This window comes from Oncorhynchus gorbuscha, linkage group LG13, assembly GCF_021184085.1.
Source record: "Oncorhynchus gorbuscha isolate QuinsamMale2020 ecotype Even-year linkage group LG13, OgorEven_v1.0, whole genome shotgun sequence".
In the NCBI taxonomy this organism is placed as follows: Eukaryota; Metazoa; Chordata; class Actinopteri; order Salmoniformes; family Salmonidae; genus Oncorhynchus; species Oncorhynchus gorbuscha.
This window is the reverse complement of record NC_060185.1, coordinates 34,678,810-34,692,217: the sequence shown is the minus strand read 5'-3', so window position 1 is coordinate 34,692,217 and position 13,408 is coordinate 34,678,810. Positions and strand designations below refer to the sequence as shown.

General features: G+C 39.8%; 1 protein-coding gene across 1 annotated transcript; it reads left to right on the top strand.

Moving 5' to 3' along the window:
- Positions 1 to 2,985: 2,985 nt before the first annotated feature.
- Positions 2,986 to 10,442, top strand: LOC123992781 (protein NipSnap homolog 2-like). Its single transcript, XM_046294275.1, has 10 exons — positions 2,986 to 3,278; positions 5,131 to 5,270; positions 5,504 to 5,549; positions 6,613 to 6,707; positions 7,699 to 7,769; positions 8,058 to 8,198; positions 8,500 to 8,531; positions 9,544 to 9,638; positions 9,819 to 9,902; positions 10,006 to 10,442. Exons 1-10 carry the CDS (start codon positions 3,157 to 3,159, stop codon positions 10,068 to 10,070), a joined length of 891 nt encoding a protein of 296 aa, XP_046150231.1. The 5' UTR covers positions 2,986 to 3,156; the 3' UTR covers positions 10,071 to 10,442.
- Positions 10,443 to 13,408: the final 2,966 nt, after the last annotated feature.

Here is a 13,408-nt window from a genome sequence, read left to right as displayed (position 1 = left end):
GCTGTCTTTGGCTCCACACCCACCCCGCCCGGCCATCTAGATGTGTGTAGGTTAGTGTCTTTTCTGTATGGAAGCTAATGATCCATCATGTATGACATTCCTGGGAGTGTGTAAACATGAAAATGTAGAAATGGACCAATTCAGCATATTTGGGTAAACTCCTGGCAGACTTGATACAAAATATTGTGTAGTAATGTAATTATTCTTTGGATCAGTATGAAACTTTGCACACCATCTTGTGGTCCTTCTGTAGCTCAGTTGGTAGAGCATGGCGCTTGTAACGCCAGGGTAGTGGGTTCGATCCCCGGGACCACCCATACGTAGAATGTATGCACACATGACTGTAAGTCGCTTTGGATAAAAGCGTCTGCTAAATGGCATATATTATTATTATTATTATATATAAATTACACCTTGAGTCCTATCTCAATGCATGGCACTTCTCTTGTATTTCAAAGATTATGAGAAAAACAAATGTTCAAAGCATGTTTTTTTATTTGTATAATCTTTTACCAGATCTAATGTGTTATATTCTCTTAAATTAATTTCACATTTCCACAACATTCAAAGTGTTTCCTTTCAAATGGTATGAAGAATATACATATCCTTGCTTCAGGTCTTGAGCTACAGGCAGTTTGATTTGGGTATGTCATTTTAGGCAGAAATTGAAAAAAAGGGTTTGATCATTAATTAAGACAAGGAGGTCAGTCAATAGGAAAAATGTCAAGAACTTTGAAAGTTTATTCCAGTGCAGTCACAAAAACAATCAAGTGCTATGATGAAACTGGCTCTCACGAGGACCACCACAGGAAAGGAAGACCCAGAGTTACCTCTGCTGCAGAGGATTGCAGCCCAAATAAATGCTTCACAGAGTTCAAGTAACAGACACATCTCAACATCAGCTGTTCAGAGGAGAATGTGTGAATCAGGCCTTCATGGTCGAATTGCTGCAAATAAACCATTACTAAAGGACACCAATAAGAAGAAGAGACTTTCTTGAGCCAAGAAACTTGATCAATAGACATTAGACTGGTGGAAATCTGTCCTTTGGTCTGATGAGTCCAAATTTGAGATTGTTGGTGCTTTTCTGGTGACAGGATCTGTGATTTATTTTGAATTGAAGGCACACTTAACCAGCATGGCTACCACAGCATTCTGTAGCTATACGACATCCCATCTGGTTTGCGCTTAGTGGGACTATCATTTGTTTTTCAACAAGACAATGACCCAACACACATCCAGGCTATGTAATGGCTATTTGACCAAGAAGGAGAGTGATGGAGTGCTGCATCAGATGACCTGGTCTTCACAACCTCAACCTAATTGAGATGGTTTGGGATGAGTTGGACCGCAGAGTGAAGGAAAAGCAGCCAACAAGTGCTCAGTATATGTGGGAACTCCTTCAAAATGGTTGGAAAAGCATTCCAGGTAAAGCTGATTGAGAGAATGCCAAGAGTGTGCAAAGCTGTCATCAAGGCAACGGGTGGTTCTCTTTGATTTAGTTCATATTGCAACTCAGACAAATGACAGAATGGATGACATACTGACTGACTGAACTGAATGAAGGGTGAATTAAATGATCAAATATGTTGGAATGACGGGTTGCACGGATCATGCATGCTCTGCACTTTATTTGGCTAGTAGGCAAATAGTCCTACATTAGAGTATAATGACTATGGTTGCATGCCTCCAGAAGGGGATCTTCTAAGGATGAGGGGTGCTTTTCTGAAGACGAATGCTGCTGTGGTGCTGCATGGAGATCACAAGCTCTTCAACTGGGCAGCAGTGTCATGCTGGAGGGAATAGCCCATACAGAGATCACCTAAGACCACAGCTAGCAGAGTTATTGTAAAGTGTGGCAATAAACTTATGCCAGACAGACTACATTTAACCTCTCCCTTGTTAATTTCAAAGTCCATATGTTCATGACCCGATTCAAATAAATAATGTCAAATTATTTTAAATTCATATGAACCCCTCCTACAGAATATGCTTTGGCAAGATTTTGAGTGATTCAATAAATGTGAACTATTCTATACAAAAACATTTTGAGTAGCAATGACTCCAGTGGTCATACATAATTTGTAGATTTACCAAACATATATTATTCTATGTACACCTAGCAAACTGAAACGTCCCTGTTGTAGGCATAATACAGCTAGCGCTGTATAGACGTGCACTGGCAAACAAATACATTAGCACATTAGCTACCTAAACGTGACGTAAACTCAATTGAGAAGTAATAGAGAATTGAGACTTATAACTTGAAAACGTGCAGTGCAGGACACCTCTTTCCGGTTTCCCTGACTGCCCTTTGTTTTATACTGTTAGGCTTGTTCGTGTAGCACTCCTCACAGGCAGTGTGGTGTACAGTTTTTTTTGTTGGTGAGATGAAACTGCCAAAACTCTGAAAGGTATTATTGTACATCAGAATTGCAACACAAGGTTTGTTCAAGCCTAAAATGTTAGTCTGTAATCATAACATGGTGTTTGTATGCTCACAGATGAAATTTCACGTTTATGTTTCACGCTTGGCTTTTCTTGCGATCCGAATGATACGTCCCTTCAACCTTTTGGCAGCTATCTGGCTCCATAGCTTCATCTCTGGTTTTAGCCAGAGGTTGTTCTGGATCCAGTTTGCTTGCCTTGAGTTTGACATGTAGAGAACGTCATTCCCGTCAACTGATGTGAAATGTTTTGGGAGGCACGGGAATTTAGAACAGGCATGTCATCAAAGATGTTAGATTGCATGAATAAAGTCTTCAATTTATCCCCAATCATTGAAAAGAAGGTAGAAATATTCAGTCAAGCAAAAAAAAGAAGTGAAGTCTACAAAGAAGAGGAACACACACATGCTCCATTTCATGGTCCTATGGAAAAACTAACAAAACTAGTACCGAGGACAAGTGGTCCTCCACTGTTCACACCATTAATTTGTTGGTGTTTTACTACCGCCTGGTGGCTACATTATAGACTCACAGACTCCACTTTGTTTTTGCATGGAGGACAGGGGTGTATTCATTATGGAAACCGTTTATCGTTTAATAACCAAACGGAAGCAAACAGAGTAAAACGAGAGTTTCTTTTCAACAAATTCGGGTACGTCCCTCCCCGTTTGCTTTCGTTTAAGAAACGTTTTGCAACCGAATCGGCGTAATGAATACGCTCCAGTGTTATCAATGGAAAATGGCGACCCGAGTCCTTCAGAGATTTGGCAATGGCCTGAATCAGGCTAAAAACACGGCCCAGTCGACAGGACAGATCTTCGTTTTAAGCAGGTGTGACTATTATTACTTTGCACGTTTAAAGCGTTGGGGTTCTGACTTTTGTTTCATTGACGATTTTTGAGAATAGAGGTTCCTACTGACTCGTCTATGCTGCAAGTGTGCAGGAGTGAACCTGAAAAAGTGTCTGTTAGCAAGCTAGCATAAATAGCTAGCCAGTCAACTATTGGCATGTAGTCGATTTTATAAACTACAAATTAGTGCAACTTCTAATTTGAGCTACTCTAAAATGGTTAAACTGTTGAAGTTAATACACAGCATATCCAGTTACTAGTGTACTTCTCTTTCTAATAGGGAATTATTATTACACTTGCTCAAGGTCATTATTATAAAGCTAGGTCTACTGTTGTGGATAAACACTACATGACCAAAAGTTTGTGGACACCTGCTCGAACATCTCGTTCCATTAATTTGGAGTTTGTCCCCCCTTTACTGCTATAACAGCCTCTACTCTTCTGAGAAGTTTTTTCACTAGATGTTGGAAAATTGCTGTGGGGACTTCCATTCAGCCACAAGAACATTAGTGAGGTTGAGCACTAATGTTGGGCGATTAGTCCTGGCTCACATTTGCCGTTCCAATTCATCCCAAAAGTGTTTGATGGAGTTGAGGTCAGGGCTCTGTGCAGGCCAGTCAAGTTCTTCCACACCGATCTCGACAAACCATTTCTGTATGAACCTCGCTTTGTGCACTGGGACATTGTCATGCTGAATCAGGAAAGAGCCTTCCCCAAATTGTTGCCACAAAGTTGGAAGCATAGAATTGTCTAGAATGTTGTTGTAAGCTGTAGCGTTAAGATTTCCCTAAAGCGGAACTAAGGGGCCTAACCCGAACCATGAAAAAAAAAAAACTCCACCAAACCTTACAGTTGGCACTATGCATTGGGGCAGGTAGCGTCAAACCCAGATTAGTCCGTCGGACTGCCAGATGGTGAAGTGTGATTCATCACTCCAGAGAACGCGTTTCCACTGCTCCAGAGTCCAATGGCGGCGAGCTTTACACGCTTTGCATTGCGCGTGTTGATCTTAGGCTTGTGTGTGGCTGCTCGGCCATGGAAACCCATTTCATGAAGCTCCCGACGTACAGTTCTTGTGCTGACTTTGCTTCCAGAGTCAGCTTAGAACTTGGTAGTGAGTGTTGCATCGAGGACAGACGATTTATACTCACTTCAGCACTCAACTGTCCTGTTCTGAGCTTGTGTGGCCTAACACTTCGCGTTGTTGCTCCTAGATGTTTTCACTTCACAATAACAGCACTTACAGTTGACCGGGGCAGCTCTAGCAGGGAAGAAATTTGATGAACTGACTCTGATGGTGCCACATTGACAGTTACTGAGCTCTTCAGTAAGGCCATTCTCCTGCTAATGTTTGTCTATGGAGATTGCATGGACGTGTGCTCGATTTTATACACCTGTTAGCAACGGGTGTGGCTGAAATAGCCGAATCCACTCATGTATTTTACATGACATTAGTATGTTACTACATCAACATTTCTTTACCTTATAACGTCAACATTAGCCAATGATATATCATTTGTATTTTAATACTTGTGCAGCAGGGGTGTTCTATGGCTAGCTGTAACTGTCACTGCTTATTGTTTACTTCAGAAACAGCCAGGTACATGCAAGAACTGGTACTGCATGTAGGAGACCAGTGTGCATTTTCTCCAACATTGTGTGAGCTTAGGCAACAACATCATTCAGTGCATGTGTTACTGTTATTATTCTGCATGGGCAGATCTGACTTCAGCAGTGAAATCCTTTGCTGCAGGAATAGATGAGTTACTAACTTCATAAGATGTCTCCTTTCACATATGTATTAACACTACCATTTGTATTTTTTTCTCCAGGGGCTTGTCGGCATCAAACCATAGGAATCGTGAAGATAGCTGGTTCAAGTCACTATTTGTGCGTAAAGTTGATCCCAGAAAGGATGCCCACTCCCACTTGCTTACCAAGAATGAGGAAAGCAACCTCTACAAAATCCAGTGTACGTTGTTCTTTACTGTAACTTGTTTACTTCAATTCCAAATGACTTTTTATATTTTAGAATCGAGTGCAGTGTAATAACTATAGTGTAAGAAGTAAGTATAATGGAGAAATTAGTAATTACAATACTTGTTTCACTGTACTTACGGACCTTGACTGTAATGTAAAGTTTGACCAATTTAACCCCTTCCAACACAGAGGGCACTATGTCTAATAGAGCTTTTTCTGTTACAGTCCATAATGTGAAACCAGAGTGCCTGGATGCCTACAACCAGCTTTGGTAAGTAGTATGGACCTTGTTCAGTCTAGTCCTTTATACCTAAAGCCCCTCAAATGGGGTGGCAGCGTAGCCTAGTGGTTAGAGTGTTGGACTAGTAACCGGAAGGTTGCAAGTTCAAACCCCCGAGCTGACAAGGTACACATCTGTCATTCTGCCCCTGAACAGGCAGTTAACCCACTGTTCCTAGGCCAAATTGAAATAAGAATTTGTTCTTTAACTGACTTGCCTAGTTAAATAAAGGTTAAAAAAAACATATTTTTTAATAGTAGACGTACTGAGGGTAGTACCGTCCCAAATTATTGTTTCATTTGATTGTTGAGTATGTGTGATATAAAGTAAAAAGTAGTTGTGGTGATATTATGGCTGGTGTCAACAGTGGGTTGTGCATGTGAAAACATGTGTTTTTGGAACATTCAGATCATGTGAAATTCATGTGTTTTTTGCATAAGGGCAGAGTTTAGACAAAATGTTTTATTCCTGTGATGCAATTGATATACTGGCACGACAACACTGTGTAGAATAATTTATCTATGCTCATACTTAAGATGACTCAGTCATAATACCTTTTACTTATCATAGAATCTGCACAACTGGTTTAGACACAACACACAGCCAAAATGCCTATTTTAAACATTTGGGATGGGGATTGTTATAGAACATTTCTATTTAGCTTGGAAGTATATGTTGAAATCCTAAGAGAAATCTGATAAGAAAGCTGCAGTGGTGTCAGTGCTAACGTCAAATGATTGCCTCCAGGCATCAACAATAACAGTTAATCTGTTATAGTTATAATAATGGTCATATTATATATCATACAAGTATTATTATTAGGGGAAGGCGAAAGGTGGTACCTAGTCAGTTGCAGAACTGAACACATTCAACCAAAATGTGTCTTCCGCATTTAATCCAACCCCTATGAATCAGATTCAAGGGCAGAACGGCAGGTTTTTCCTGCTTGCCGGCTCGGGGATTCGAACCAGCAACCTTTCAGTTACTGGCCAACCGCTCTTAACCGCTAGGCTCCCTAGTAGAATATGTGTTTGTTATTGCTTTCCCTTGACAGTGAGGAGACCCTGCCATCTATCCATAATGATAAGTACTATCCCTGTGAGCTGGTGGGTACCTGGAACACCTGGTATGGAGAGCAGGACCAGGCTGGTAAGAATTCTGGCAGCAGAGCACACACTCCTCTACTAGTTGAAATGCACATTCACTTCAAATTGACACACCTGCAGGGATAGGAAAACTTAGTTTAGGAGATATGGGCTTCATTGAACCAGATTTGCTAATTTTCCTCGTGAGATGATGATTCAATTAAGTTGGTGTTACACCTACCTGGCAATAATAACAAAAGCCTGCAAACATTAGTGCTAAGCAATTAACCTAAATGTTGGTTATTTTTTGTTTTTTAAACAACTAATTGACCGACATTGGTTCAATTATTAGAATTCCATTTTGTTAGGTTTTTAGAGATCAATCAGATCCAGCCCAAACTGTGCAATGTAGTAGGGAGTTGTTGTTTCCAACAGGCCAATATTGTACATGGTTTAGTCCTTAAAATGTGGTAGTTAACTACAATGACCATAATCCATTGTGCATATAGAGAGCGGTTGTTGATTTGCGAGGTATCTCCCTAAAAATACATGAACTACGTGATTAATAGTTGCTATTCAGCAGTCATAAAAGTATGCCTTGTTTACTTTGAAGAACTACAAAATAGTGATTTTGGCAGACAGCATAGGCAGCAGCGCTATAGAGATGAGATGTTTACTTGGAATGAAATAAAGTAATCATATGTTATATACACAACAACTGAAATAATTTATTCAAGTAAAGTCATGTCAATAAATGTTTATTAAAGGATAAGCATTAATGGACAGTCACTACTACCATCATAGGACTTTTATGTTTTGTTTATCCTGTGTTACAGCAATTAATCGAAAACAAAATTGAAAACCGTGATTTGTGTTGCCTAACCCTAGCCTACCGATGTCATGTTCACACATGTTGCCAATAGTTCCCTGGCTGTTAGTTTTGCATTACTGCATTACTGAAACAATGCCCTTACACTTCAGAAGGATTATGGATATGTTTCTGAATATGTGTATTATTGCTTTGCAAATAATGGCTGGTGTGTGTGTTTTTCCAGTCCATATGTGGCGGTATAGAGGAGGTTACCCAGCTCTGACCGAGGTCATGAGCAAACTCAGGCAGAACAAGGTAACCAAAATGTTCCATGACTGTCATTTCCTCCCCGGCAGCATCTAGAAGCCTTCACTTTGAATATAGTAGTCTTGAATATAGCTTCATATGCTAGTATTGTCTGAGGTCGCCTGTCACATTAACTCATATACCTGGTGGCCAAGCTTCCTCCCGAAGATCTACTGGGTGTGCTGGCTTTTGCTCCAGCCCTACTATAACCCCTGTCTTATAATCTACAGCTAATGAACCCTTCCCTAGATAGACAGTGAGGGATCAGATGTGCTTATTGATGTGAGGTTGACACAGGAGTTCATGAAGTACCGGGAGGAGAGAGGAAAGATGCTGTTGTCTCGTAGGAACCAACTGCTCCTGGAGTTCAGCTTCTGGAATGAGCCCATCCCCAGGAAGGGACCCAACATCTACGAGCTCAGGTCCTACCAGCTCCGAGTGAGTACTGAGTGACTGAACCTCATTAACCATAGCACTACTAGGGGTTTAGTTTAGGATGGTGCTACATTGCTGAATAAATATGAATCACTACCAGATGATACAAAGGGTGGGCAATTGTTGACATGGACATTGGAGAGTTTGTGTAGGTTCTATGGAAACATTATGCTCAAAAATGTAGGTCTATATTGCAATCCATGTGAAAGGGCCATTATGATTCATTTTTAGTCTTGGAGGAAATTGTCACATTTATATTCCTGTGAAATACAAAAACTTTTTTTCTCATGTTTTCTTTTTTCAGCCTGGCACCATGATTGAGTGGGGTAATTACTGGTAAGGCAACCTGATTACATTTGAATTTCTCAGCTTTACTTACAGAATATAGTTTATTTTTTGCTTGAAACTTCCTTCCCCATTTTCTCATTAGAAAGAGCTATTCCACTGAGAGACGCTATTTTGATACTCTGTTGTTAGATCCCAGAGTGCACAGGGAGATTCTACTGCTGTTCTTGCTATTTTCAGATTAAATTTAGTTGTTTACTTTCAACAGGAGCCTATGAGCCTGGATGATTCCATTCTCTCAGGTTTATGTTGAAAACATTTTTGTTCCTTTATGACAAATATTCAATATTTCAATATTAATTCATTGTTCTGAATTCTTCAAACTTGTCTGCCAAATTAAGTTTAATTTGTGATTTGTGCATACTCTCTCTGATTATTTGGTTCAGTAATTGATCAGAATTACTCATTCTAATTGGGTGGAAAAAGTCATGCCACATTGTTAAAACAACATGAAATGCTGACAACGGGAATTAAGTCAGTATGATTTGGCTAATCAAAATAACTGTACATGATTGTAATTTATATGATTGTATATACGATGACTAATGGGACTGGTTCAGAGCCAATAATGACTTTTCTCCAACCCCACACCGTACAATTAGCAGCCTCGATGCATGAGTACATCCAATCCAACTAATCCTGGCACTGTGCAGCTACTGTCTGTACTGTATAGCCAATCAGTTCTGCCAAACTGGAATGATAGTTTTAAAGCAAGTTCAATCAAACAGTATGAATAATAACATTTGTTGGTCAAATTATCATCAGTGGTTGAGACACCACATGGACAGTAGCCCATTATAATTGTATATGGCAGCTGTGCTTGACTCTTTGACAGGACATCATGACAAATAATATGTTCTGAATTGAATAATTGTATAAATAAAAGTTAAATGGATATAACAAATAATCTGCATGGGGTGGCCTTCAGCCAATGTGAAAAAGATGAAGCATTGGTTGTGGGAAAGTGTTGTGACTGTTTTGATTGGCCTGTTGTTTTCCCAAGGGCCAGAGCTATTGGCTACCGCCAGCACAACAGTGAGGCTGTGGGAGGGTTCTTCTCCCAAATCGGAAACCTCTACATGGTGCACCACCTCTGGGGTGAGGCCAGGCAGATGAGCTCTATCGCTTTTCTCTCCTTTCCTCCAGTCTCGTTCATTCACACAGATCTAACATTCATGTAGCGTCTCATACTAGGTTTTTATCTTCTAGACAAGGCTGTTATTCTTTTTCTAAAAGAAGACTAACATTCATTTTATAATAGTGTTTTGTTGATTTCAGCTTACAAAGACCTTGAGGCCAGAGAAGCCACAAGGAACGCAGCTTGGCAACATGAGGGTTGGGATGAGGTTGTGTATTATACAGGTGCGCAAAATCAGTTGTTATGAAGTGTACTTTCACATAGCGTGCACATTTTTTAAAGATTAAATACTTTGAACTCTCCTCTGATCTTGTATCTCTGTTGCAGTTCCTCTCATTCAGCACATGGACTCTAGAATCATGATCCCGATGAAGGCTTCCCCACTGCAGTAACCTATGAGAGAACAAAGAAGGCCGAACGCCAAGCCTCGCCGGCTTTTAAATGTAACAAAAAGTCAAAAATCTCACTGCCGTGGTCTCAACCTCTTCATTATTGTTGCCAACTAACTACCCCTTTGGTTTGTCTTTTACTTGACCCATTTCTGACTTTGTACCAGCAAACAATATTTGGTACTTTAAAAACATCACTGAGACACAGGAGGTTAAAGTATCATTGTATCCCATATTGAGTCTGTGGGCTAAAACACTCTTTCCATAATTGGAAGATCTGTAAGGCAATGGCACAAGAGCTCACAACTGCTTTTTTGTTTTTGGGAGACATGATGGGAAAAATTAGAATATTGAAACCTCCTGATAGTGGTTGGGTGATATTAACACTGGTCACATTGCCACAGCTGATCTAGTCTATTTTTACAACCAAAGTGCTGTTTTGAAAGAGAGCTAGCCTAGTAGTGTGTTCTGTTTGCAGTGAATAAGAATTGAGCTTTGGGCAACTATGGCATGACTTGACAAAAAATCACGATAGATGCACAATGTGTGATTTTGTGGTTATTTTGTTTATTTAATGTAAATATTGAATAAATATATAAATCATATTGTTAAATTGCTAAATCAAGCTTTTGGGTGAAATCTGATTTTAAAATGTTACTGACTCAAACAGAGCGCTAGAAAGACTGGTAAAATGGTATAAGTGAATTGTTACTGTATTTTGTCAGTGGAGAGAATATCTACTAAATAGTCAAATATTGAAACTTAATTGAAGTGAAGGCATTGAGCGTGAACATTATTTATTGGAATCATTTGTGTATTAGTATTGTACTGTTAGACATTTACTGCACTGTTGGAGCTAGAAACACAAGCATTTCGCTGCACCTGCTTTAACATCTGCTGATCTCTGTACGTGACAAACTTTGATTTATTTGAGAACTGGTATGAATACAGAGCTAAAGCCATGCCTATTTTAACCCTAAATATCCTCTCAGAATTTTTAAAGTAAATGTATTGATTGCAATTGTGGGCATTCTCTCCCCATTTCTTTCCCATCATCTGCATTAAGCTTGTGTTTTTGTTGTACTGGTTTAGTGAACATGGCTTGTATTATCTGCATGTCCAGTTTTTCAAGACATGTTTTATCAGATTTAACGTGTTTCCGGTTGGGCATAATAAATAGCCTATTCCATAAACATTTGATCTAATACTGTCATGGAACATTTATGTGCCCAGGTACAACTACCAATGTACTGAAATGAAAAGCTGTAATTGTGGAGTCATGCTGCTACTCATTGTGAATTTAAAGAGGTTTCAGTGTTGGTAGTAGCATGCCTCATCCTAGTTTTATTCCCTGATTTACAGGGTATTTATGGCAAAGGTGGCAAGAATGTCAGCACATAAATAAAGTTATTCAAAGAGAAACTGTGGTAATGCTGCTCTTTGTTGCCAGATTATGTGCTAGCCGGATTATGTGCTAACCAGTACAGTGTGTGAGAGTTACAGTGAGCTCCAAAAGTATTGGGATAGTGACACAGTTTGATTGTTTTGGCTCTGTACTCCAGTGCTTTGGATTTGAAATTATATGGATATAAGATTAAAGTGCAGACTAATTTGAGGGTATTTTCATCCATATCGAGTGAAGCATATACAAATTACAGCACTTTTTCTACAATGTCCCTCCCCATTATAGGGGACCAAAAGTATTTGGACAAATTCACTTAAGTGTATTAAAGTAGTCGAAAGTTTAGTATTTGGTCCCATATTCCTAGGACGCAATGATTACATAAAGCGTGTGACTACAAACTCGTTTTGTAGAGTCACACATTTGCTGTTTGCTTTGGTTGAGTTACAGATTATTTTGTGCCCAATAGAATTGAATGGTATATACTGTATTGTGTCATTTTGGAGTCACTTTTATTGTAAATAAGAATAGAATGTGTCTAAACACTTCTACATTACTGTGGATGTTAACATGAATACAGATAATCCTGATTTAATCATAAACAATGACATTTAGATTAAATTATACCCCCACCCCCCTTATTATTTAAAAAAATTAATACATATTTAACCTTTTTAACTAGGTAAGTCAGTTAAGAATAAATTATAATTTACAATGACGGCCTAGGAACAGTGGGTTAACTGCCTTGTTCAGAACGACACATTTTTACCTTGTCAGCTCGGGGATTCAATCAACCAAACTTTCGGTTACTGGCCCAACGCTCTAACCACTAGGCTACCTGCCGCCCCGATTGTAATGGCGAGAGGTTAGCATACCATACCTTTTTGGCCCAAGACCCTATTTTGATATCTTAAGGTTCTTGTGATTCCACCCATGTGAAAAAAAGTATGTAATTAACAGCCAATGTTTACATTTTAATTTGGGGCTATGGCACTCAATTGAAGAACATTCTAACAGTATTTATGATTGTCTTCAACTCACCATCACATATTTTTTATGTGGGGTAGTCAATTGCATATTAGTCTGACATGTCTCATCTCACCACCACTAATGAGATGTGTGCTTGATGCATGTTGCGTCAGAGCTTCTCAAAGTCAGGGGGCGTGGTCGACAGTGCCATCTCATCTCTGCTGTCACATCCAACCTGGATCGTTATTTAGTTTTAATGCAGAAGAGAGCACTGAATCCAGCTCCACACAGATATGAGCTGGCAAAAGTAGCCTACCATGCGTTTTATGGTGTTTTCAAGACAACTGGGAAAAATACGAGGTCAAAGTTCCCGAATTAATTTAATGTTTTAATGTCACAAGTACAGTGAAATGCCTCTCTTGCAAACTCAAAGCCCAGCAATGCAATAATCAATAACAATGTATTACTATAAAGAAAAAAATACACTAAGTAAACATACTACGTACAGGAAATGTTTATGCAAAACTTTTTCAACATCCTGAGAGGGAAGAGGCACTGCGCCTTCTTCACGACTGTACATGTGTGTTTGGACCATTTTAAGTCCTTAGTTATTTGGACACAGGAACTTGAAGCTGTCTACCTGCTCCACTGCTGGGTGTGCTTGCCCTCCCCGTTTCCTGTAGTCCATGATCAGCTCCTTGGTCTTGCTGACGTTGAGGGAGAGGTTGTTGCCCCGGCACCACAATGTCCGGTCACTGACCTCCTTCCTGTAGGCTGACTCATCGTCACCGGTGATCAGGCCTACCACCGTTGTGTCGACAGCGAACTTGATCATGGTGTTGCAGTTGTGCGTGGCCACACAGTTGTGGGTGAACAGGGAGTACAGGAGGGGACTAAGCACACTCCCCTGTGGGGCCCCTGTGTTAAGGGTCAGCGTGGTGGAGGTGATGTTGCCTATCCTCACCACCTG

What these genes read in the sequence shown, in the direction of transcription:
- LOC123992781 (XM_046294275.1), top strand. Translation starts at nt 3,157, where the DNA reads ATGAATACGCTCCAGTGTTATCAATGGAAAATGGCGACCCGAGTCCTT. An exon ending in CAACCTCTACAAAATCCAGT is followed by an intron (nt 5,271 to 5,503) that starts GTACGTTGTTCT and finishes TTTCTGTTACAG; the next exon opens with TCCATAATGTGAAACCAGAG. An exon ending in GCAAACTCAGGCAGAACAAG is followed by an intron (nt 7,770 to 8,057) that starts GTAACCAAAATG and finishes AGGTTGACACAG; the next exon opens with GAGTTCATGAAGTACCGGGA.